Source organism: Carassius gibelio, chromosome B22 (assembly GCF_023724105.1).
Source record: "Carassius gibelio isolate Cgi1373 ecotype wild population from Czech Republic chromosome B22, carGib1.2-hapl.c, whole genome shotgun sequence".
In the NCBI taxonomy this organism is placed as follows: domain Eukaryota; kingdom Metazoa; phylum Chordata; class Actinopteri; order Cypriniformes; family Cyprinidae; genus Carassius; species Carassius gibelio.
The window spans coordinates 3,994,464-4,019,376 of record NC_068417.1 but is presented as its reverse complement, the minus strand read 5'-3'; the positions used below and the strand labels follow the sequence as shown (position 1 = coordinate 4,019,376).

At 39.1% G+C, this 24,913-nt stretch overlaps 3 protein-coding genes across 4 annotated transcripts; 1 reads left to right on the top strand and 2 right to left on the bottom strand.

Moving 5' to 3' along the window:
* Positions 1 to 3,929: 3,929 nt before the first annotated feature.
* Positions 3,930 to 11,261, bottom strand: znf76 (zinc finger protein 76). 2 transcript variants are annotated; one of them, XM_052589993.1, is made up of 13 exons: positions 11,124 to 11,261; positions 9,394 to 9,481; positions 8,932 to 9,015; positions 7,781 to 7,858; positions 7,573 to 7,706; positions 6,610 to 6,681; positions 6,413 to 6,529; positions 6,029 to 6,230; positions 5,629 to 5,808; positions 4,772 to 4,972; positions 4,550 to 4,704; positions 4,373 to 4,477; positions 3,930 to 4,178 (listed from the first exon to the last, which is right to left on the bottom strand). In XM_052589993.1, exons 2-13 carry the CDS (start codon positions 9,467 to 9,469, stop codon positions 4,095 to 4,097), a joined length of 1,488 nt encoding a protein of 495 aa, XP_052445953.1. In that variant the 5' UTR covers positions 9,470 to 9,481; positions 11,124 to 11,261; the 3' UTR covers positions 3,930 to 4,094. The 2 variants fall into 2 exon arrangements, with proteins under 2 accessions (XP_052445953.1, XP_052445954.1); XM_052589994.1 differs by lacking the exon at positions 11,124 to 11,261 and adding an exon at positions 10,771 to 11,117.
* A 730-nt stretch (positions 11,262 to 11,991) lies between these two features.
* cb22h6orf89 (chromosome B22 C6orf89 homolog) lies at positions 11,992 to 16,666 on the bottom strand. The gene is made up of 8 exons (XM_052589995.1): positions 16,511 to 16,666; positions 15,988 to 16,403; positions 15,743 to 15,908; positions 15,132 to 15,268; positions 14,961 to 15,055; positions 14,737 to 14,872; positions 14,537 to 14,660; positions 11,992 to 13,588 (listed from the first exon to the last, which is right to left on the bottom strand). Exons 2-8 carry the CDS (start codon positions 16,174 to 16,176, stop codon positions 13,506 to 13,508), a joined length of 930 nt encoding a protein of 309 aa, XP_052445955.1. The 5' UTR covers positions 16,177 to 16,403; positions 16,511 to 16,666; the 3' UTR covers positions 11,992 to 13,505.
* A 1,032-nt stretch (positions 16,667 to 17,698) lies between these two features.
* Positions 17,699 to 24,577, top strand: arl8a (ADP-ribosylation factor-like 8A). Its single transcript, XM_052589992.1, has 7 exons — positions 17,699 to 17,945; positions 19,646 to 19,726; positions 20,523 to 20,596; positions 20,673 to 20,766; positions 20,874 to 20,941; positions 21,031 to 21,101; positions 21,614 to 24,577. The coding sequence occupies exons 1-7, from the start codon at positions 17,757 to 17,759 to the stop codon at positions 21,661 to 21,663; spliced, it is 627 nt and encodes a 208-aa protein (XP_052445952.1). The 5' UTR covers positions 17,699 to 17,756; the 3' UTR covers positions 21,664 to 24,577.
* The last annotated feature ends 336 nt before the right edge of the window (positions 24,578 to 24,913 follow it).

The following is a 24,913-nucleotide window of genomic DNA, read 5'->3' as shown; positions in this document are numbered from 1 at the left end:
TGAGCAGATTTAGTGTTGTGAGAGTTTGTAAAGTGATTTAGTCGTGTTGACGTGTTTGGCAGCTGTTGGCCCAAGCCTCACAGAGTCTCATTGTCCTTAAGTTCCCGGGAAACTAAACCAGCAGCTGTCGCTCGACAGACACACACACACACACACACACACCACCCCCATATCCTCAAACAACCAAAACAAACCCCCATCACAGTCCAAACAATCCCTCAGCTGGGGCTCAGCACAGCAAGCCAGGACACGTTAACCCTTCACACACACAGGATCTCTACAGTTTCTCCTAGTCAACTCAGACTTACTTATATACTGCTTTATTCAATACAGATTTTTGTCAAAGTAGCTTTACAGTATTAACCAAGAAAAAGGTGCAATAATAATAATAATGCAAGAGGACGTTAGCTAAAGTCAGTTCATCATTGAATTCGACCAACTCAGTATCTGTGCTATCAAATCAATAATATTGCCAGAAATGAAGTGTCCTCAACTAAGCAAGCTAAAGCGACAAGGAACCGAAACCAATCCTGCAGTAATGAGATCAAACGCAAAACAAATGACCAAGAAAAAGTCCAGAGGAAGACCCTATCATCTCTGATATACTGACTGTGTGAAACTGAGCTCAGATTCAACTCTACACAACAAAATATCTAAATTAAGTCGATATGAGCGCAGAAATGTCTCATATTAGAGAAACACAAATGTCATTTAGTGTGCCTTTGTCATTTTTTATGTATATTTCTATTAGCTTTTTTTATATTTCTTTTTCAGATTTAATACTCTATAATACTTCAATTAGTTTTAGCCAAGGCAATGTGTTAAGTTTTTTTTTTTTTTTTATCTATTATCGCATTTTATGTATTATTTATTTAAACAGTTAAAATTAGTAAAACTGGACTTGCAACAAAATTTTATGGAAAACGCAAATTATAAATATTAATGCTAATAAGAAATAACAAATAAGTAAAAGTTAATAATAACATAATGAACTAATAGAACTAATACATCAGTGTTTTCGGTTCAGTGTATAGCCCTGTAGAGTTTAAATGTTTGACCATTACTGACTCGTGAAGTTAAACTGAGCAAACTAACATCTGAGACTCTAGAGGTAAAAGTTTACTGGTGTATCTGATCCCCGGTCGTGACAGGAAGAGATCAGGGCAGAATTCAGAGCATTTCCTGTCTCTGTAGCTTGTGTTTTCAAACAGTGTGTCCTGAAAGAGCCGAACGACTAAACTCACACAGATTTAGAGGAACTCAGCGCTTCACACAACCCTGACGAACTACTACAGCGTACTACAGCACACACACACACACAGTGTCAGTCCAGCACATACTGTTCCAGAGAAGAGATTTGGCAGTAATTTGAGTTTATTGTGACACCCAAACACACTCCACCCTCATCAGCTCACGTAAGAAAACCTGACACCAACACACGGTTGAGTGTGTGTACTTAGTCAGGGTGTGTCCTCGGTTTAACTTCCTCTCCTGCACACACACACACACACACACACACACACTGATGTTTCCAGTCAGTATTTACGAGGAAACCCCAAAACCTCTGTTTTTCCTGCGCCCCATCGTCATCGGCTGACGTCACAGCAGCTCAGCCAATCAGAGACTGTTGTCGAGGAAGAACTGAGAACGTGTGTGTGTGTGTGTGTGTGTGTGTGTGTGTGTGTGAGAACTGCTGTAAAGCACGGAAATACATCCAATTCAACACAAATTCACATTCGGTGTCTATATGACAGGAAATGTAATGGAAAACATCTTTAAAAAGACACAGTAAAGAAGCTGTTAAATATATCTCAGTATGTATCACTTAAAAATTAGGCAAAGCATTTTAAAATGCAAAATAAACAAAGTGTTTGGGTAGATTGTAGTCATTAACTTAATGATTAGATCTCGGTGGTAGGTTCTCGTTCAGGTGTGTAAATGTGTAAATCTGTGTGTTATTCTCTGAGGATCTGTTAGTGTAAGCACGTATAGTACAGTTTAGAGATCATATAATGATAAACTGTAGTTTGAGCTCAGATCACACACAGAGAGAGAGAGAGAGAGTAAACATACTGACCTCTGCTGGACACTTTATGAACGAGAGGTAAATTCGCTCAGAAGAGTCATAGAAATGTCATACTAGATGGAAATAATCTGTTAAATCTGATTAAGAAAGGTGTTTATCTAAAGACAATACTACATGTTGAGTTTGACTGGTTTGGTTTAGAGTTAAGGACATGTTCACTCCTGCGTATACAGCTGAGTGTGTGCTGATAACATTCATTCATGTCCATTTCTTTCTATCTTTGAATGCTAGGAGGTTAAAAACCGTGTTAAGTGTAAAGCTGTTTTTTATTTTGCAAGGAACAAAAGGTGAACTGTGTTTTCTTACAAGAGACTTAATGATGAATAATTCTGGAGAGTTCAGTGGTGATTTAGCCTTGTCTGCACATGAAAAACAAAGACAACAGGTGATCAAAAATAATTCAAAAAGAAATGTGGGTTTTCTATTCTAACCTTTATAAATCTAATTACAAAAGAGCTGAGTGTGATTCTTTATTTGTGATTATAAGAGATAGAATAAGTGAATGAAGATCAATTCTTGATGGTGAGTTGACCTTAGAGGAATCAGATGTAGCTTTAAAACAGACAAATACAGATGGATTAACTACTGAACTTATATAATGCATTCAGGAAGCAAGCGTATCACCTGATATGAAAACAGGTTTGATAACCTTGCTACCTGAACCCAATGAACAGTTGCTATTATTAGATAATTGGAGACCTATAGCTTTATGATGTACAGATGATAAATGACTTGCCCTAATCATCTCAAACAGGTTCTTGTGAGACTTGTAGAGGAGTATCAGTCATCATTCATGAAGGAAAGATATATTCAGACCATATCAGACTAATCCTGGATATGATCACTATCAGTCACTGTCATTATCAAAGACTCATTCGATACAGTGGAGCATGAGTTTATATTTACAACACTCAGGATCTCTGGGTTTGGGGAAGGGTTTAGCAAGGGTATTACAATGTTTTATAACAATATTTATAGTTTTGCTAGGATTATAGGACTTTCGAAACGCATGTCATTGATGTTAAACATTATTATTATAATGGGTTAATATCATTAATATGTAATATTTAAAGAATGTATATAGATATATATAGACATATATATTATGTATGATGGAGATGTGACTGGAAAAGTGTATATTTTGACATATGCAAGTTATTGTTTTATTGAGAGAGAGAGAGAGAGAGACTGACCTCTGCTGGACACTTCACAGTACTGCAGCCGCTAACGAGAGGTAAATAAAGTGTGTTGGAAGAGTAATAGAAATGTTGTTTGTTCTGAGATCCACTATATTACATGGTTAATTAACATCTGTGCTGTTCTTCTCACTGGTTTAGACTCCAGACCGTTCCCAACTAATAAATGATAGTGGATCATTGATGAATTATTCCTGAACACTTTTTCTGTTCCAGTTCCCCAAGAGAGTTTACAGGTGTTCTGGACGCGATCCCATCTGGTATCAGACCTGGACCCGAAGCTGACCTCAGCTGGTAAATCATGTTTCACAACCACAACGAGGAACAATAATGATAATATTCACTCTTTATTCCAGAAAGATGTCACCAGCACACCTACTGTTGTTCCTTATTGGTCTAACTTTGTTAACAACCTGAACTGAGGGAATATATGGACACTTCCTTACGAATAAAGTTAGAGAAGTCTCTTTCAGCATCATACATGGGTATTATCCTGCTAACGACTTCTACCTCAGTGGAGAAATGCATCACAAACGGGTTTAGGACTCAAGACTCTACAGATTCGTTATTCTCCCAGGTTCTGGTTTTCATCGCGTCTCTCTTAGGAAGAGTAATTATAACTAAATAAAAACACATGTGACACAAGGTTACTGGATAAAGCTTATTTATTAACAAATATACATTTTCATCTGGTTTCATATCTACAGGCTCGAAGCAGGTAAAAAAGACCCTTGATGAGTGCAGAAGCTCTTTCTCATACTCTCTAAACGTTATAAAAGTGAAGTATTCATCATCATCATCTCTCTGAGCCGTCACTGATCTGAGCTCAGTCCGCTGTGCTGGATCGCCGCTGTTGCCATGGTGATCGCCTCCTCTAGCGTCTGCTGCTCCTCTAACTGCACACAAACAGTTCATCATACACTGCACACAAACAACACATTCTCATCTTACACTCTACAAACTACACCAGTATAGCATTTAGCGGTTCTTGAATACAAGTATTTGGCACAATATAGTCTTTTTTTGCTTCAAAATGGCATACTATTTGCAATAACATTTTAATAAAATTTTCACGTTTAGTGTTTGGTACCTGTACGGCGATCTGTGTGCCGTTCTCTGTTGCTAGCAGCGCCACCTGCTGGTACGGCGACGCGCTCACTTCAGTCATGAGGCCGTTTGACGTCACTATAGCAACCTGCGGGAACAAACACAGTTAGCGCTTGGAGCCGTGATGGCCGCGCGACACCCTCCATCCCATAATACTCACCGGCTGCAGCTCCTTGCCATCGCCGCCGGCTCCGTCCTGGGTCACCATGGTGACGGCCGCGCCGAGCACCTGCAGGTGTGAGCTGATGTCGTCGTCGGTTTCCATGGTGACTTTAGCGTCACACTCGTTCGAAGTGGCCTCGAAAGCCTCAGCGTCTGCGAGAGAAAGTGTTCGTAAGAGTCGAAGTCACTGAAAGTGTAGGAAAACTAGAGGAAGGCGTACCGGCGTCCTCCACGGTGTCGAAGTCTCCGTGCGCGGTGCGCTTGTGCATCGCTAGCGTGGACGTCTGTCTGTAGGTCTTCCCGCAGTGGCTACAGGTGTACGGCTTACAGTGCGTGTGGACCACGTGATGCTTATAAAGACTGGAGTACTCCGTGAAACTCTTCCCACAGCCGGGAACCGTACACAGATACGGCTTCTCACCTGAGACCGCAGACAGAACGATCAAACGGACAATAAAGACCGATGACTGTAGACATAACGAATCGTAACGTCCAAAACTTAACAATGTTTATTATGAGCGTTTTGCAGACTTGTCGCTTTAAATGAGTGAGCTCAAAACAAATTTTTCTCAGTTGTGATTTTTCCAGCTGACATATACGGCTGAAAAAAATCGCAACTTAGAAAAATTTGTTTAAATTGAAATACTAAAACTGCTAAATTTAAAAGTAAATATAAACTAAATCTAATAAACCGAAATGTACAAAAATTAAGAAAAATTACACAAGCACATAAAATTATCAAAAAAACAAGGTTCTTGTTCTGAAAGAGATTCCCACAATATTGTTCCTTTGTATCATAACTGTGGTGCGAAGTTCCCTATTATCAAAGAATTAGAACGGTTTTCAGACCTTTATTTTTACTGTTACAGCTATCGTCCCACATTTACGAAATTCGCAGGTCTACTAATGTAACATGTATGAAGTCACTTTCTAATCAATCAGCTTTCTGGTGGTCATCTCATCAAATTTATGTGACCAGCATTAACTGGAGTGAAATCTGCACTTTTAACATTTTTGCCGTTTGCGCAAGTTTCCCAATCGTTATTGGAGCAGCGGTACATGCGAGCGCTGTGTTACCGGTGTGAATCCTCATGTGGTTCTTGTAGTTGGTTGCGCTGGCGAAGGCTCTTCCGCAGGACGGCTCGGGGCACAAGTATGGCCTCTCGCCCGTGTGCGTTCGCGTGTGAACCTTACGAATGTTGGAGGTGGTGAAGGAGCGTCCGCAGCCTTCGTACGGACACTTAAACGGCTTCTCGCCTGCAAGAGAAAGACATTTAGGCTACTGATTTATTATGTTCTTTATATATGGCACTTTTAACAATACAGATAGTGTCAAAGCAGCTTTGAAGTGTTAATTAGGAAAATAGTGTGTCACTAATGCAAAATGACAATAGTAAACACTATACATTTTTAGTTAAAGGCAGTTCAGTTAAATGATATCTGTGCAATCAAGATGATGGTACTGAAAAATTCGTACCGGTGTGCGTGCGCACGTGTTTCTGCAGGTCTCCGGAGGTTTTGAAGGCTTTGTAGCACATGTCCTCGGGGCATTTGTAGGGTTTCTCGCCCGTGTGCGTGCGCAGATGGCTCTTGAGACCGTACCCGGTGGCGAAAGCTTTAGCGCAGGACGGCACCTCGCATCGGTACGGACGGTCACCCGTGTGCGAGCGCTCATGCACCTGAGACACACACACACATAACACAATAAGATGCATTGTGTACGATCCCTCTTATTCTGGTAAAATAATCCACATTTATCAGATTCTGAAACGGGGATGTAAACTTTTGACCTCAGCTGTACACACAGCTGTGAGACTCTTGAGGCCTGCTCTGCCCCAGTGCATTGTGGGAAGCTCTGTACCTTCAGATGGTGTGCTGTGGTGTAATAGCGTCCGCAGCCCGTGTGTCCACAGCGGAAACTCTTCTCTCCAACCGGCTGGACTTTACCAGAGCTCCAGACCTTCCCCTCAAACATCAGCTGACAGACAACACACGTTATACTGACAGTTACTCACAATACATCTGTGTGTTTAAATAAACAAATTAAATTAATCGCACCTGTATGCTGGTCTGCTCCGCTCCGTTTGTGTTCTCCATGTTCTCATCCACCTCGACCTCTGACCCCGTCAGCTGAGCCACATCAAATAAAACACTAGTTATGATGAACATATAAAATCACTAGGGTTGGGTATCGTTCGACTGTTAACACATTTGCCAAATTCTGTTTTAGCATGCCTTATTATCTAAATAGCATAAAACTATTTTTATTTATCCTTACAACAGCCTTATGAAATTCTGTGTTGTTTATTTACATTTTTCTGGTTATCGAATGAAGGCACAAAACATGAAAGTAATTTATTTTTTTTCTTTGGCCAATGAATGGGATTTTGTAGTCAAAAAAAAAATATTGTGATTATTTATTAAAAAAATATTTTGATAAATTTTTCAACAGTAGTAGTTGCCCAGCTGTATTTCTTATAGACGCCGAAATCATCGTGAACATTGCACGTTTCAATTTGTGTGAAATAAACAAAACCGTGCGTCTGCGTCATTCATTCACACAGAGTCACGCAGAACATGAGATATTCATATTTAAAATGCTTTTCTTGCAACTTAATATTCACAGATTCACTAGACTATATCACGATTTGATCGAAGTGCAATGACGTCGTTTTGATTAATGCATCCAAACTTTGGCAAATTGCGTGACATTCTGCGTTAAAATGTAACTTCCATTTTTATGACTGGATTCCATGATTCCGTCCACGTTTTCCGCATCGCGCAAATCATAGGGCCATAACAATATTTTCTGAAGTGGAAATTGCACAAAAGAGGCTGGGATCGTGCAAATTATTTCCATTTCACGCACTTTTTAAAATCACATTAAAATGCAAACGCAGGAATCTTTGAGCAGAATCAAAATGCATGCGTCTTACCGAATGCCCGGATCTTGAAAAATTTTAACCAGTTTTTGATACCCAACCCTAAAAATCGCGGCTAGCGTGTAGCATGTGGTCGGACCTTGCTAGCGTAGCTCTCCAGCGTGGCGATGGCCTCTGCGTTTAGCTCCACAGCGCTGCTCGTCTGGTGGTGGATGTACGCCGTGCTGCCGTCCTCCAGCTCAACGGCCTCCACGGAGCTGGGGTCAAAGCCGTCTGTCACACACAGAGGTCAGAGGTCAAGCGTGCTCAGGGACTCGGCGTGTGTAAGTGTGTTAGCATATGAGCACCTTTAGGTGTGTGGTGAATGAAGGCCGTGGTCCCGTCCTCCAACTGCACCGCCTGACCGTCCTCAAACGCCAGCGACTCTAAACACACACTTTCTGATTCAATCTTTTTGGCAAATAATGGTGTACCACAAATATATTTTTTTTGCATTCCCATTTGCTCAAATAGCAAAAAAATAAAAATAAATAAACAAACAAACAAAAAAATTTAAAGCGAAACATATGTTTAAACAGTCAGACTAATGGATGAAACCTGGTATGATTATTCTACTTTTAAAGCTTTAATTTGATTTAAACAACAGGTCTACAAAATAATCACACAGAGTTCATAATAATAATTATAGTTACATTTACACAGTTACAGCATGAAATGGGCTATTTACACCGATAACATTTTACAGTTACCTATTTTATCTCCCAATTCTGACTTTTTTAATCGTTTACATCTCGTATTTCAGACTTTACAATTCGATTTAACTTAAGTTTGTCAATTCTGAGGGGAAAAAAATCTAGACGTGTGGGATATTAACTGTATGATTCTGAGCCGAGGGGAAAATAGAGAATGACGAGTTTATTTTTTCTAATCAGAATTGTAATATATAATTTCGTAATTGCGAGAATAAAGTCAGCATTTTGAAATATAAACTCATTAAAATAACGTTTTTTTTTTTATTCCATGGCTAACAGAGACTGCCACTTGAAAACTTAATTTTCTGCCTCCAGATAAGCTCCGCCCACAAAAAAAAATCACTGTTCGCAAACACTGAATCTTTAGCATTGTAAATATATTCATATATATTTTTTAAATATAAAAAAGTTTTGAGGATTTACGATGCTGGTGACCATTGAAACATGTTATCACATTCTTACGAAAAGGGTCTGAATGATAGAAACTGCAACGCGCAATACAGCGGGATAGTCCCGCCTTCTAAATAAAAGAGCCAATCGGTGACTGCTAAAGACATTAACTGTGTCCAAAATAACAATATACAATGCACTTATGCACTCAATCATGTAGTGTATGAATTTAATTAGATAGCTACTCACTACATAATTAAAGCTACGACAGTTTAGTTCTTCTTTAATTTCTCGGTGAGTTAAGTGCATCATCCGTGTAAGACTCTGGTATCACATTGCTCAGCGGCGTCACGCACCTTTCTGCTGTACGCTGACGTGTTGAATGAACGCTGTGGTCCCGTCCTCCAGCTGAACCGTGTTTCCCTCCATTAGACTCCCATCTGAACACCACAACACCATCAGATCTCTTACACCACCCACTGCCACTAACATTTATTTGGGTGACCGAATAAATTTTTTTTTTTTTTGAAGACCTAAGCAAACAATAGCCTTTAAAATTATTTATAATACTAGGGCTGTCAACGATTGATCGCGATTAATTAATTCTGACAGAAGTTATATTATTAATAAATGTGTAATATAAACATTTTTCTGAAATTTATACATGCACTTGTTTGTATTTATATATACATAAGAAACATACACAGCACACACACATATTATGTAAACAAAAACGTTCTTTTTGGATGCGATTAATCGCGATTATTCGTCATCATTAGTTATAATACTATGTTTATATTTCCATGAGATTATCTTACCGCTGATGTTCTGCTGAATGTAAGCGGTGGATCCATCGCTCAGAGCCACGGCCTGAAGCCCCAAACCCTCCATCATCTCACTGAAGGTCTGAACACACACACATTACACCTTACACACAGCCGCGTCACACAACTATACTCACACACACACACACAGTCAGCATCTGACACCTCACACACAGCAGTCAGATAACCCATATTTGAACATCTTTAAGTAGAACCACTCACTTCATTTCAAATATGTAAAGTGTTTAGATTTCAAACACCATCTTGGCCACATTACCGTTATTCTGGGATTTGTCGTAGGCAAAATCCACGCAATTGGGAGTTTTGCCCAAAACGTTGTTTTATTGCATTGACCGACAGAAACCTGCTTGGTTTTACAGTGACTCACATACAGTGGATATTTTACCGCACCAACTAACGAACTTAACCTACCGTGCATTTCTGATATTGCTTAATTTATATTCAGCATTTTAGGTCGATTAAGTTCAAGATTCCTGGTATTGCAACATTATTTTAATGTTAACGAAGCTGATTTTCCTTTCAAATTCTCCTGATCGCATTGCATAAAATTATTATTAAAATTGTATTTTGTTGATCATGGCAGTATTTATCCAGATTTGAATAACTAATATGAATTGTAGTAATAAAATGTAATAAAACCAAGTATCATTCTATAGGTCTAAATAAAGCAATGATAAGCAATAAATGCAACATTATTTTTGTATAATTTTTTCTCCCGAATTCTCGTGATCACAATGCAAAAAAATGTAACAATTATTTATAATTTAATTTGTTTTATTACATTAGTATTTGCTTTAATTATGTTGATTTTAATTTAAAATTTTAGTTTACTTAGTTATATAAAATATTGAGAATTACAAAACACCCAGTAGTTTACTCTTAGTAGTTTAAGAACTAAACGTACTAGAAATAATAACTAAAATAAATACAGATTAAATCTTAATAGTAAAAAATGTATAGAAAATGAATAACCTGACGCAAGCACAGAATTACTTAAAGTTAAGTGATTTCCAACACTTCAAGTGCAAAGCGTTTAGCTTTCACACGCCACTTATACCGTTATTCATCGCATTTTATTAAATACACGCGACTGGAAGTTCGCGATACATGTTGGTCAGGTGAATTTGTCATGTAGACCAACAGAAATCTGACTGATTTGAAAGTTAACGAAATTACGGCCGCGCCAACTACCGAACTTTTTGGCGTTGCTTAGCAACAGAAGTTGACAACAATAAATCCAGGAGACACTGGTGCTGTTGCTAAGCAACACACGGTCCATTTGAGTTTAAAATAAGTTAAGAGCAGCATATCTGCGCTGCTGCAAACACAGTAAAAGTATCACGGTACTACCGTGTTTTTCCACGTGTGCCACGGTAATACCGCGGTGTGTTCGGGGAGCCCGGGAGCACCGTGTGAATCACTCGAAACATGATTCTGGAGATTATACAACTCATGGTACTGCCACAGGACTTTTATAAGTGTGTTTACAGAGCAGATGAAGGCAGACACGCGCACGCCGCAGGCCTCGTGTCACACTCACGCGCACTCACTCACTCTCACGCGCACAAACACACACACAGACGGACGGAGCGCGGGGATAACGCGAGTAATGTCGGAGTGCGTGTGTCTGCAGAGCTGCTGTGTGTCCGCCACTATCCCATCATTCTCTCCGGAGCAGCAGCAGCGCAGCTTGGGATACTCACCACCGCCAGCGGCCCGACATGCACCGCGACACCCGGTCACGCGCCTCGCTCCTCCGGCAGGCGGCGCTCATACCGGAAATCGCTAGATCAACCCATACATGTGACCCTGGAGCACAACACCGCTCATTCTCTCTGAATAAATCATCTCTCTCCACTGATGTAGGGTTTGTGAGGACAATATCTGAAAATCTGGAATCTGAGGGAGCAAAGAAATCTAAATATTGAGAGATTCATCTTAAAAGTGGTTCAAATGAAGTTCTTAGCAATGAATTTTACTAATCAAAAATTAAGTTTGATTTATATTAGGAAATTTACAAAATATCTTCATGGAACATGATCTTTACTTAATATCCTAATGATTCTTGGCATAAAAGAGATGTATAATTTTGACCCATACAATGTATTGCTACAAACATTACCTGTGCCACTTATGACATGATGTTTAAAAGTATAGAAAAATAAACAAAAAATACAAATAGGTGAGCTAAGAAGCACGTTTTAGAGGCTAAAATGAAAATCAAGTATATCTTTATATATGTAAATACTAAAATATATATCTAATACATTGTATGTTAAGTAACCAGTCCAAAGCCCTGTGTGTTTGAGCCACAGAGCGCCTCCTGCCGTGAACAGGGAGACTCACATCCGGTCCTCACCACTCACTTCCGCCGCGAGCCCGCCTTTTTGCTCTTAATAACCGGAAGCTCACAAGGAGGAAGTGTTCTTCACGGCACTTCTCCTCGGTTTCTGTTGTTTTTGAACACTTCCCACTTTCGGTCTGGATTTAGAGCAACCTTACACACTATACAATCACCATCATTCTTATTAACACCATCTGTGTGACGAACAATAATCACATTAAACAAAGTTTACGAACAGCAGCTTCTGTTTACTGTGTAAATCACAATCGACATTAATCTCTGAATCAGATTAGTAAATCACGTCATCTGCATCTTATTCTCATTGTTTACGATGATTAAACTCCAGAGGACTTGAAAAAACAAAAACGTAGCTATATTAAACCTGACAGCGGTGACGTCATCGCTCGGCCAGCGTGACATCATCCGCTGACGACCAACATTTAAAGTGCTCCGATTGGCTGATCGCGGAACATGCGCGGCTCACATTTCAACACTGACATTACATTCGTGACAATAAAACGCATTTTCCGACACACTCGTGTTACTGTGATGCAAAAATATTTCTGTCAAACGATTAATTGCGATTAATCGCATAGCCTACAAAATAAAAGTTTTTATTTGTATTGTATGTGTGATGTGTATATCTATTATGTATATATAAATACACACACATATAGTATATATTTTGAAAATATATCCATGTATTTCCATGTCTATTTTTATATTAACACAATTTGTATTATAAATATATTTAATATATAAACATAACATTTTTCAGGAATATATACATGCACGTGTGTGTATATATATATACACATAATAAATATACACAGTACACATACATATGTAAACAAAATCTTTTATTTTGGATGCAATTAATCGTGATTAATCGTTTGACAGCACTAAAAAATATTCACTGTCATTACCGTATTTTATTATTTTATTTAACTTAGATTCTCCTGATTAGTTCTTGTTACCATAATATTACAAAATATTCTAAATGTCATTTCCGTCATACACAAAAATAAATCATTCTCATTACCATAATACACAAAAAACCTTGTTCTCATAGCCACAATTAAAAAAAATATGATCGTTCTCATTACCTTCACCAAAAAATAAAGATTTTGAAAAAAATAATTATCATTACCATAATGAAAAAATACACCAACAGAAAGATTTACCATAACATGGGAGAATGTTTGGAAAATAACAGAATTAAATTATAATAATAAATATATCTCCTTCTCATTATATTAGTTATATTTATGCTCATTACCATTAAACTTTTTGTTTTTTTACCATAACAAAAATGTTTTCCGCCCCAAAAATCTTGTTCTAAGCACTGTATCACAGAAATAGTATTCTTATCTAAATTGAGTCGGTACAGCAAATATATTAAAATAATTTACAGTTGATTTTATATATTAACATTAATTGTATTGTAACGGTAATGAGAATTTATTTGTACACAGTAATGAGATTTTTAGTAGTTTTTTTTTTTTGCATCCCAGTAATTTGTAGACGGAATGCACTCAAAAGGTCACAAAAAGACTGTCAAAATGTACTAAAATAGGGTTGATTTTCTTTCAACACAATACAGTTTCTCTGAACGTGTTCCAGAGGATCAGAGAACGTCCCCGGAGCCAAAGATCCCAGAAACCCCAGCGTCTTGAGGAAAGAGAGTCTGAGTGCTGATGTCACTTCCTGGAGAGGCGTCCAGACGGATGTGATCAGAGTCTCAGAGCACAGGGCCGTCACACAGCACTCTCTGAGCTCCAGATGGGGAGAGCTCCAGCAACCAGAAGCGTGGATCCGCCAACACTGAGCAACAGAACAACAACACAATCAGACCACAGGAGGAGCCACAAATCATGTCGATCAGCACTGCATTAGAAATATACTTTATTCCCACATTAGGTATTTCCTGGAGCACCTTCAGTGCTATTACTTCTGCGATGCATGCGTGGAGTTTCTGCGCAAGTGCGCCCTCTGCCTTCCAGTGTGAATAAAACACTCATTACATTTCACTGCTGATTGTATGTGTGCTATATAATTGTGTATTTTCTTTTTTATATATTTTGTATATTCTTGAATTACATTACGTGTGTACTCAGTAATGCTCATAAATAGTGGTCAACCGATACGTGTTTTTTGACAGCCTCGAATGCTTCAGCCAATGCCGATATTTAAAAAATGCCAAATATCGGCCGATATATCGGTCAACCATTAATCATGACACCCTATTTTAGGTAAAATTAGGAAAAATAATATTTTCTCTAAAGGAACAGGATCTCCTAAATTATCGTCACTAATATCGTTATTGCAATAAATACCAGAAAGTATAGTGAAATTTTTTTTTTTTATTATTATTTTTTAATTCATGTTTCATCAGTTTAATTTCTTTATGTCCGTTGTGTGTTTTATTCAGTGATAACTGGATACTTCTGGTATCCAGAGATTTCCTGGAGTGTCGTCAGTGTTATTACTTCTACGATGCATGCGTGGAGTTTTTGCGCGAGAGCAGAAATGTGTTTTTTGACAGCCTTGAATGCATTGGCCAATGCCAATATCTGAAAAATGCTGATATATCGGTCGACAACTAATCATTTTGGATGAAATTAGGAAAGATAATACATTCAGGATTCCCTGAATTATCGTCACTGATATCGTTATCGCAATAAAAATCAGAAAGCATGGTGATTTATTTTTTAACCCCGTATGCCCCACCCCTAGAAGCACACGCTCACTGCTCTGAGAGATGTGTCTTACCCATGTCTCCCGGCTCCAGCCACAGACTGAAGGAGCGGCAAAGGGTTTGGCATCGCTGGACGGGAACAACACGAACCCACGGAGAACCTTCAGCCACCACCAGCCAACCCCACACCTGCACCGCCTACAACAACACCAGACAAACATGAGGTGGCCATGTATACACACATGTATAAATAAAAGAAACGCTGTGTTCTGACCGTGTGCTGTGTGCTGGTGCTGTCGCTCAGCTGGCAGCGCTGCAGTGTTGTCCCTGTGTTCTCCAGCAGAGGGCAGAGCTCAGTGTCAGGAAACAGCCAGCGGAGAAGCGTCTCTCTGGGACTGGATGAGAAACTCCTGACACACACACACACACACATGAGCTTCAGACACACACAGATACAGATGCTGATGATCATGTAATAACCCGAGGGATGCTGGTTACCAGAGCAGGGTGAAGTTGGCCGGCGTTTGTGTGAGCATCTGCGGCTGAGAGAACTGCTCCAGATGAGACACACGGTGAGACAGAGACTCTCCGCCCTGAAACACACACACACACACACACACATTAACCTCCATCATCATCACCACACACACTGAGTGTGTCTGTGTGTACCTTGAGCAGCAGTGGCTGTGTGTGTCTGATGATCCCCGCAGACGCTGTCAGCTCCAGCACCACAGTCACGTCTGCGCAGGCCGAGCAGTTCCCCCACGGCGTCTGCAGCGCACCGGACGCCCACCACTCGTGGAACCCTGCACACACACACACACACACACAGGCGTGTTGAGATGGACGCATGTGGCCAGTGTTGGGGGTAACGCAATACAAGAGATCAGGAGTCAGTGTGAACAGGATCTCACTGTAGTTCCAGCTTTACTCAAACACATTCAGTGCTCTTCACAATCAATAAAAACAGTCACATACAAACTCAGAGCATTATACAAACCTGCAATAAATAAATATGTAAAAAAGAAAAAAAAAAGACAAATATAATGTATCTACTAAAAACAAACCAGCAAACCTGGCCCAGATTTAAAGAGTAACTCAAAAGTAATGTAGTACATGACTTTCCATAAAAAGTAACGTCTTTAATTACTTTTTTAGGGAGTAATGAGAGTATTGTAATGCATTACTTTTAGAAGTAACTTTCCCCAACACTGTGTGTGCAGAGCGTGTCTGATTGAGTCTAATGAAGTCTAATGGTGTCTGATTGAGTCTGATCTCACCGTGCAGGTTGTATTTGTTGGCGATGGGCAGCTCCAGCAGCCGTGCGTGACTGAGCGGGGATGATCTGTTGAGTCCGGCTGCGCTCGAGGAGTCCAGCAGCGGTGCTCTGTGAGGATACGTGAACACCAGCACCACCATCAGCAGAAGCCCCAGCGCCAGCACCAGCTGCACAGACACACATCAGTCACACACCGGTCAAACACAGAGAGTTTTAGTGTGTGTGTGTGTGTGTGTGTCCTCGCACCTTGACCGTGGCCCTCAGGATGGGGAACTGTGGGGGCTCCCTGCGCGGCTCGTTAGTCTCCAGCACCTGCTTGATGAACTTCTCGATCTCACTCTCGCTCATCCCATACCTGTATCCTGACTGACGGAGGATGTCGATGCTCTCCGACAGCTTGTCATAGATGCAGGGCTCGCTGAGAGACGAGCCCATGATACCTGTGTGTGTGTGTGTGTGTGTATGTGTCAGTGTCTCGCCTTCATCACCAGCATCATCTTCTTCATCAGAGTGAGGAAACAGCCGCAGATGAGTGTGTGTGAGTCAGGGTCTCATCATCATCTCTCATGTGTGGAAACAGTGTGTTATTATGTGTGCGTGTGTGATACTGTGTCCTATCCTAAATCCCGAGAGAAGGCGTCTTCCTTCATGTCTGCTGATCTCTGTAACACACAAACAGGTATCAGCTGACCAAAACACTCTCAGATACAGCCTCTATCGGCCGCTTACCGCTCAAAACAGCGCTATCAGACACGAACAACCGTCTTACCGTCGCGACCGGGCCGTTTATCGCTGATTCGACGATGATTTCCCGCAGTTTCGGGAGTTATTTCACTCGCGGGTTCGCGTTAGCACCTCTCGCGCTGCCGTGTCACTCATCTGCGAGTTCACGAGCGCTGATTCGACTCGCGCAACGCGATAACGATACACTTATCCGCGATAGTTTAAATTATTTTAATTAGATGATAGGTTAAGTAAATGCTTTGGGTGGTTTGTAGTTTATAAACAGTTTATTCGCGTAAATATGTAGTTGATGTTTTGGGGAGACAAACAAGCGAAAGTGCCGTTTTAAATGATCAGATGAAGCCATAAACCTTGACCTAACTAAATATTAAATATTAACTCGAAAGAGCGGATTTTATCAAACTGTACAGTTTGTCGTTACATCACTGCAGGGATTATTAGAAACATAATCACGTTTTTTTAATTATATTTACAGTAATGTTTTGTCTGCTTCAAAAAAGTACACGCTGAAAAAAAAAATATATATTAATTATGGAAAATATAGTTTGTCATATAAACACTTCAATAGTGTAAAGCAGCGCTGATTTTTATATTATTTTGAAAGAGATTTTCCTGAATAAAAAGTTTAAATAAACAAACAACAACGAAAAAAACTAATATTTGGACTATAATAAAACATGTTCAAAACAATGACCTAATTTTTCATACTGTTCATTTTATAATTTAATGTAGTAATACATTTTTAAACATAAAATAAAAATAAATTAATTCTTGCTGATTTTTATATTATTAAAAAGTGCCTTAGATTTGTAAAGAAATCAAATCAAATCAAATAGTTGAATTATTATAAAACATACTTTAAATAATAACCAAACTTTTCATACAGGTCATTTAACAATTTCATTAAGGCATTCGGTGTACTTTTAAATTATTGGTAAATTACATTTATACATTTTCCATTTTTTTATTTAATTTTTTTATCAATGCTCAAAAATCAAAAACAGTATACAAAAAATGACAGACAGCAATAATAAAATAAAAATAAATAAAGCGGTGTTTAATACATCGCAAACCGAGAAGAAGAAAACCTTCAGACGTCATTAAAGATATGAGAAAAGAGAGATTTTCAGACTTCATAATGTTTTATTGATGTTTCGCAGGGAAGAGCGGCGGTGACGTCACCGGCGCGCATCCAGAAGGGGGCGCGCGTCGCCGCGAGTCCCGCATTGTTTGGCTCAGCTCCGCTGTGCGTGGACGTGAAACCCCACCCAATGAGGAAGAACCCTCACCCCGCGAGCAGCAGCAGCAGCAGACCCGCACCGAGCTCGAGCCGCACCATGATCGCGCTGTTCAACAAGCTGCTGGACTGGTTCAAGGCGCTCTTCTGGAAGGAGGAGATGGAGCTGACACTCGTCGGCCTGCAGTACTCGGGGAAAACCACCTTCGTCAACGTGATCGCGGTAACCGAGCCCTCCGCGCGTTATCACAGGCCTCGCGCCTCCCGCGCCGCTGATTGTGTCATTAGATACAATAGAGAAGATACAATGTGTCACCTACAGAAGAATCAGATCAGATATACAATGTGTCGGATATATATCAATCTGTCCGATTCAGCGTCACTAGATACAAAGTGTCAGATCAGAGACAATACAGAAGATACAATGTGTCGGAGTCAGCATCTTTAGATCAGACAGAGTATATCAGATAAGCGTCTCTGGACACATTGTGTCAGATTCAGCTGGGTTAGCTCAGAGATGATGGAACCATCAGTGCATCAGATTCAGTGTGTCACATCAGACACAACCTAGAAGATACAACGTGTCGGTTTATAGGAGGATCAGATCATTGTATCACGGTCTGAGTGTCTGATTCGGCTTCTTTTAACACAGTGTGTCAGATCAAGCAGGATCAGGTACAGTGTGTGCATCCTCAGGTCAGATACAGTACAGAAGATGTCATGTGTTTAACATCATCAGATACAGTGTGTGAATCAGACTCGGTGTGTCAGACTCAGAGTGTCAGCTTCAGCATCATCAGGTCAGACCTCGCTCTCTCTCTCTCTCGAGGTGTGCTGGATCCAGAAACACATCCGGGAGTAATTCAGCTCAGGTTAACACAACAGAGCCAAGAATCTGCGAGTTCCTATGGAAACGCCGTGCTGCATCTTTCCTCATCTTTTGTTCATTGGTCAATTACAGATTTAATGATGCTTGTGCAGTCGTTTCTCATAGCTTTCATTTCATCTCTCAATCGCTGAGAATAAGAACTGCGTTGTTTGTTTGATGCTTATTATACAATAAGAAATCACATATGTATTTATATCATATATACATTAAATATATTAACAGTATATTGATAATTATTATATATGACAATAGAATAAATATAATAACATTACCTTATGTAGTACTTGTAATGACGTTTATAATTAACATACAGCTATATGTATCTTGTGTATATTTTATATTTGATAACTATACTGTAATAATGTATAATGTTGTGCGCTATGGGTCACGCTGGTCAGTAGGTGGCGCTCGCAAACTAACCCTGAAACATGATCTACTGAGGAGCAGGTGACCTTCAGACAATCTGTTGCTATGGTTACTGCCATACACTGAGAGTAACCTTCGCTCTTACAACCAGAAGCTGAGATTATCTGCTAACTTACCCTTAAACACACCTCCCAGATACAGCAATATTAGATAGAACCTGTCACATATAGCATCATCAGATACAGTCAGACACAATGTTCCAGATACAGCACCCTCGCACACAAACTGTTCATAAAGTATTATAACATTCAATCATTCAGCTGACACAATCTATTACACAGTGTCATCAGATCAGATACAGTGTATCAGATTTAGCATCATAGTTGATCAGCTGACCCTGTTTCTCAGCCAATCAGCATCTGGCATTCTGTCCAATCATGTGGTCTGCCTGAACGGTGTTTATGCATTCAACAGCCACGACACACACTCACACACCCCCACACACACATAAACTCAGGAAGGTCGTCGGTGGAGTTTCGCGGCAGTAAATCAGGCTGGAGCTGCAGGGAGGTTTGGTCCGTGATCAGGCAGATTTCAGTGGATTCAGATGCTTGATTTGTGAAACTCTGTCTCTCTGTGTGTGTGTGTGTGTGTGTGTGTGTGTGCAGTCGGGTCAGTTCAGCGAGGACATGATTCCTACGGTTGGTTTCAACATGCGTAAGATCACCAAGGGAAACGTCACCATCAAGGTCAGGACCAAAATACAAATCATTCATGTTTTATATACATTTACCTGAACAACTGCATTCAACAATTATTTTTCAATTAAAAATGTTTTTTAAAATAAGAAAGAAGTTTGAAAAATATTTTATCAAAACTTTTGCACAAATTAGGACAGTTCCCGATGGCACAAAAAATAAGAAGTGCTAATATCTACACATGTTTTAGTGTAGACCATAGTTATCGTAAAACAAATGATTAAAATTAAATGTTTATTTCATTAATGGCAATTATAAGTTCATCAATAACTATAAAAACATTTGACTCTTAATCAGCCAGCTCCTAATGGAAAAAAAAACATACATTTATAAAAAGTTTTATATTGTCGTGTTTATTTAGTAGTTCTTGTTAGAAAATAGTTTTAAAAAGTTCCAATGTTAAAAGTGTATGCTGCTAAAAAAAACAAAATGGGTATAAAATTAAATATAAAATAAATAGTTGAATAAAATATTGCTTTGTCTGCAACTTGTATTGCCTATTAAACTTAAAAACATAAAATAAAAAAACTATGCTTTAATATTTGTGTCATCTTTAGTTGTCTTTAAAAAAATATATAATAAAAAAGTTTCTTAAATATAATTTTCTTAGTTTATTTAGTAGCTATTGCTAGAAAATCAGACCAGTGTTTTAAATTTCACCTCAAAAATAGCCAATTTCTTATAAAATTGCCAAATCACATAGCCTTGTTTACTAAGTTGTGCAATAATAAGGCTGTATAATATTGAGTTTCTGTCTGTTTGCATGTGATGACTGTGTTTGATGTAGTTGTGGGACATCGGCGGTCAGCCGCGCTTCAGGAGCATGTGGGAGCGATACTGCCGCGGCGTCAGCGCTATCGTGTGAGTATACTCATAGTGTCAGGTACGTCACGTAAACACCGTCACACGATCGTAACGGATCGCGTCTGTCCTTCAGGTACATGGTTGATGGGGCCGATCCGGAGAAGATTGAGGCGTCCAAGAACGAGCTGCACAACCTGTTAGACAAACCCCAGCTGCAGGGAATCCCAGTGAGTCTGATCCATCCTGATACTTTCCATGCGTTTAGATCAGGTTTTACGAAACGGTTTCCTTTCTGTGTGGTTGTTCGATCATAAGAGTGTCCGTCTTTCCTCAGGTTCTGGTTTTGGGCAATAAGCGAGATCTTCCCGGAGCTCTGGATGAGAAGGAGCTAATCGAGAGAATGTGAGTTCATCCGTAACAGTTCACAACTAAAAATGTTAGGATTTAATGCAGTCTGATTGTGATCCGATGACTGAAAATCTGATGCACAGGAACCTGTCGGCCATCCAGGACAGAGAGATCTGCTGTTACTCCATCTCTTGCAAGGAGCAGGACAACATCGGTAAGACGTAGAAATTTTCTGGTTATGAAGGTTTTTTTTACCTGCATTTTTAATTGCATTTTATATTTTGTGGTTTCAGGTCCTGTAAAAAATTACAAGCACCTTTTCTATTTTTCGAGATATTTATCTTACAGTGTACTAACTGATCAACAATCAACAAGCTACTAAGAAAGTGTATAATAAATGAACAATTATTCAATTAGTATCATTATTATTTTTTAATCCAACAATTGCAAATAGCAGCTAACTCAATTCACGTGATGTTTGTACTGCTAGGCATCTTTGGTTTTCTCTTTTTGTGTAATACAAATGTATTATTACTTATCATAAGTTGCTAAAAGTTGGTAAGTAAATTTAAAAAAATAGCTGAATTTGTTGAATTATGTGCTTATAGAAGAAAAAAAGTTGTTAGGGTAGTCTGAAAAGTTGTAAAATTTAGCAATAAAATTGCTAAGTTGTCAACACTGTGTGGGCGGGTCGTATGTTAATGAGCTCATGGTCATGTGTTGCAGACATCACACTACAGTGGCTGATCCAGCACTCGAGGACCCGGCGGAGCTGAGGAGGCGGAGCCAGCGTCTGATTGGAGGAACCGCATCATGTGATCAACTGCATTTTAGACGCTTTTGATTTCGTTCTAAACAAACAAGCATCCGCCCCTCCCTGTGTTCTTATAAACTAATCCACATCATTTACATCGTTTGAACGTTGATTTTTACTTTCACTTGAATGTGCTTTTTTTTATACGGTTCGTCATGAACAAGTCACGTGACGTGCTTCGGTCGCGCGTGTCGTTCTGCGTGTTTGCTCGGAGCCGTGATCGAACCTCGACTCGACGCCCACAGTATCTGTCCGAACCAGCGCTCGATGGTCGTGTGACTTTGGGCGTTCGCGCTGCCATCTTGTTTTAACGTTCCAACGTTGTGAGAACATTCCACATGCTCTCTGATCGTTCACTGGGAGAATTCGTTGATGTACACTATTGTTTTGCGGATTTGTTTTTTTTTGTATTATTAGCCTGTTAGCTGGACCTAGTGCTGGTGTCGTTTCTACGAACGTGACATCATCTTGTGTGCATCAGGGTCCCTTGGTTTGCGTTATTACTGTAGCATTACCACATCTTTTTATCTGAAAGCACATGAATCATTTTGAAGAGTTAAACATGTCCAAATGAAGGTTTTGTACGTTTCTTTTGAGTCGCCGTGTCTACAGCGTTGTATCGTTGAAGTGGGTGGGTTGTAATGGCAACGGTTCCAATCGCGTATTTTTTTTTTTCTTTTTTCTTTTAGGAATGTCAGTCTGCGAGTGCGTGCAGAGCAACATCAGTGTTTTATTTGATGCTTAACGGGACACAATGACAAATGTTGATCTGTCTCTGTTGGACCTGCAGATCGTCGGGCTACTTAAAACAGCGGAGATTCGGCAAATGTTGCATGATTCTCCTGCTTAAGTCCAGTGTTGTTTCTGAACACTGTTGGGAGAGATGAAAATCTTGTTATTTTTTTGTTTTTTTTATTATTGTGATTATTTTTTTTTCATATGTTTTGTGTTTCATTTTTGTCACACGTGGATGTTTTTGGCCTAAATCATAACGGTTTATAAACGCATTGGTAGATTATACATATGTAAATTGACACATTTCAGTTGTTTTTGGCATGTCTTTTCACAGTGTTTTTCAACTGGATTATGTAAATAGCAACTTAAACCAAATGAGATCTCCCTCCTAAGCGTTACGGTGTTTGTCTTAGTGTGATTAGCGTCCTATGATAATAATAATAATGATAATAATAATAATAAAGAAGACCCCGCTCATATCACAGCAATCTGAATGAATGGATTGTGTGTGTGTGTGTGTGTGTGTGTGTGTGTGTGCGTGCGAAAGTGAGTGATGGTGTTTGTATGCACAGATACCTTGGTAAGACGACTAGAACAATATTTACGATATAAATGCCTAAGGTTTACTTTTACGCAACTGTTAATCACTTTATATTCATCCTGTTCATTCACTAATGTTTGATTGTCATGAGATCATAGTCTACACAAGAGTGAACGACGCAATGCGACAAACTGGTGGTAATCAACACTGCTGCACTGGTTAAGAAGACATGATACAGTCAACAATTGATGTTACAAAGTTTGTGTTACGACACTGGTTACAATGGTAACCATAGCTACAAAAGATGTTTTTGCTACAATACAACTGTCGTTGGAAAGTGACGCAAACAGCTGTGTTGACAATAGCAGTTATTTACGAAGTTGACTTTCAGTTATGTAACAATGTTGTGAACTTGCAACATAGACAGACTTAGTATAATGACGCAGAGTGTAACAAAGTTGATTTCTGACTAAGTCATTTGCGAAGTCAACCTAATTTACATTCATGATTCACGGCAAAGTGAATCATCAAAAAAAATATATATATTTGTGTAAGATCAAGCTTGTAAATGCCTTGTTGAAGTTGAAGATTTAGTCAGTCTGTCAGTCTGTCAGTCTGATGAAGTTGAATTTGTTGGTATTAACACCATTTACAAAGTCATACTTATGTTCGTAATTGACTTTGTTAGCAGTTGAATTACACAACTTTATTATGTGACTTTGTTAGGTTCGGTAATGGCTTTGTCAAAGTCAGCTTCGTTACCCTCACATATTAAGGTCATTCTAGTAGCGTACAACTTAGTTGTTTAACATCGAGTTTGATAAATTATTTGAAAAAGTCATTAAGAAGTCAATCTAATCAAGGCAACTTTGTTGATTATAATGACATTATTTTAAGAAGTTATACCAGATGAGTAATTTTCATAATAAACTTTGTTGGCAAACTGTTATGTGACTTTGTAAGGATCATAAATTACTCTTATGAAGTCATCTTCAGCTTTTTTAATGAATTGTACAGTGTGGAGAACTTTATTGATTGTCGATCTAATTGACACTTTGTCGTGTTGCGTTGATTTAACGCTGATCGCAGAACGTCTTTGTTTCTGCTGCTCGTTGAAGCTCATGTTTACTCCTGTCGTCAGTTCATCATGGACAAGAGCTCATCCGCGCTCTTATCGGTTTCTGTATGTGTGTTGATTTAATTATTTTTTGTCTAATTACATGTGGCCATAATGTTTGTTTTGATGTTTTAATGGTTAGTAGCAGTGTCGCGCCCTTATGTTTGTTGGGGAGTCATGTGATCCTCCCCCCCTGCATGACTTCATTATGGGATTGAGCTGGTTGCCATAGTTACTGTATAATCAGCGTGTGATAGGACCGAGCTCGATGATGCCCCCCCCCCCCCACACCCCTTTATATGGACTATATAAAGTAAGTTTTTAAAGCAGTCACATAACAGGCGTTCCTGTACCAGACTCCATCAGTTGAGATGTTCACTTGGGATCTTTCTATTCTCTCGTACTCGCGGTGATAACTGTACATGTTGTTCTTGTTATTTACAGATTATTTAAAAATGAAATTAAATGATTCCCCTCTCAGAACCACGGTTTCTTCTTTCTTGAAGTCGATGAGGTTTTGATTTTAAGTCTAATTCTGTGATACTGGGCAAAAATGTACTTCATGAAATTCGTTTTAAAACAATAGAGAAAATGTTGACTTTTTTTAAGGAGCTTTAATAGTAAAATAAAAACATACAAAGAGTTTTATTTGGTAGTTTTGACCTAAATGTGATAAGTAAAGCATTCAGAATAACATACCATCATACTGCATTTCTGTGTTTTATATATATATATGTTTTATATATATATATATATATATATATATATATATATATATATATATATAATATGTACTGTGCCACATGTTTTATTTTTGTA

Excerpts from the sequence above, each read along its gene's own strand:
- znf76 (XM_052589993.1), bottom strand. The coding sequence starts at position 9,469 with ATGATGGAGGGTTTGGGGCTTCAGGCCGTGGCTCTGAGCGATGGATCC. Across the intron at positions 7,859-8,931 it reads CGTCAGCGTACAGCAGAAAG|AGTCGCTGGCGTTTGAGGAC; the intron begins GTGCGTGACGCC and ends GTGTGTGTTTAG. Across the intron at positions 4,973-5,628 it reads CCACATGAGGATTCACACCG|GTGAGAAGCCGTATCTGTGT; the intron begins GTAACACAGCGC and ends CTGCGGTCTCAG.
- cb22h6orf89 (XM_052589995.1), bottom strand. The coding sequence starts at position 16,176 with ATGGGCTCGTCTCTCAGCGAGCCCTGCATCTATGACAAGCTGTCGGAG. Across the intron at positions 15,269-15,742 it reads CAACAAATACAACCTGCACG|GGTTCCACGAGTGGTGGGCG; the intron begins GTGAGATCAGAC and ends GTGTGTGTGCAG. Across the intron at positions 13,589-14,536 it reads GCTGGAGCCGGGAGACATGG|TGTTGGCGGATCCACGCTTC; the intron begins GTAAGACACATC and ends TCTGTTGCTCAG.
- arl8a (XM_052589992.1), top strand. The coding sequence starts at position 17,757 with ATGAGGAAGAACCCTCACCCCGCGAGCAGCAGCAGCAGCAGACCCGCA. Across the intron at positions 17,946-19,645 it reads CCTTCGTCAACGTGATCGCG|TCGGGTCAGTTCAGCGAGGA; the intron begins GTAACCGAGCCC and ends GTGTGTGTGCAG. Across the intron at positions 20,767-20,873 it reads CCCAGCTGCAGGGAATCCCA|GTTCTGGTTTTGGGCAATAA; the intron begins GTGAGTCTGATC and ends GTCTTTCCTCAG.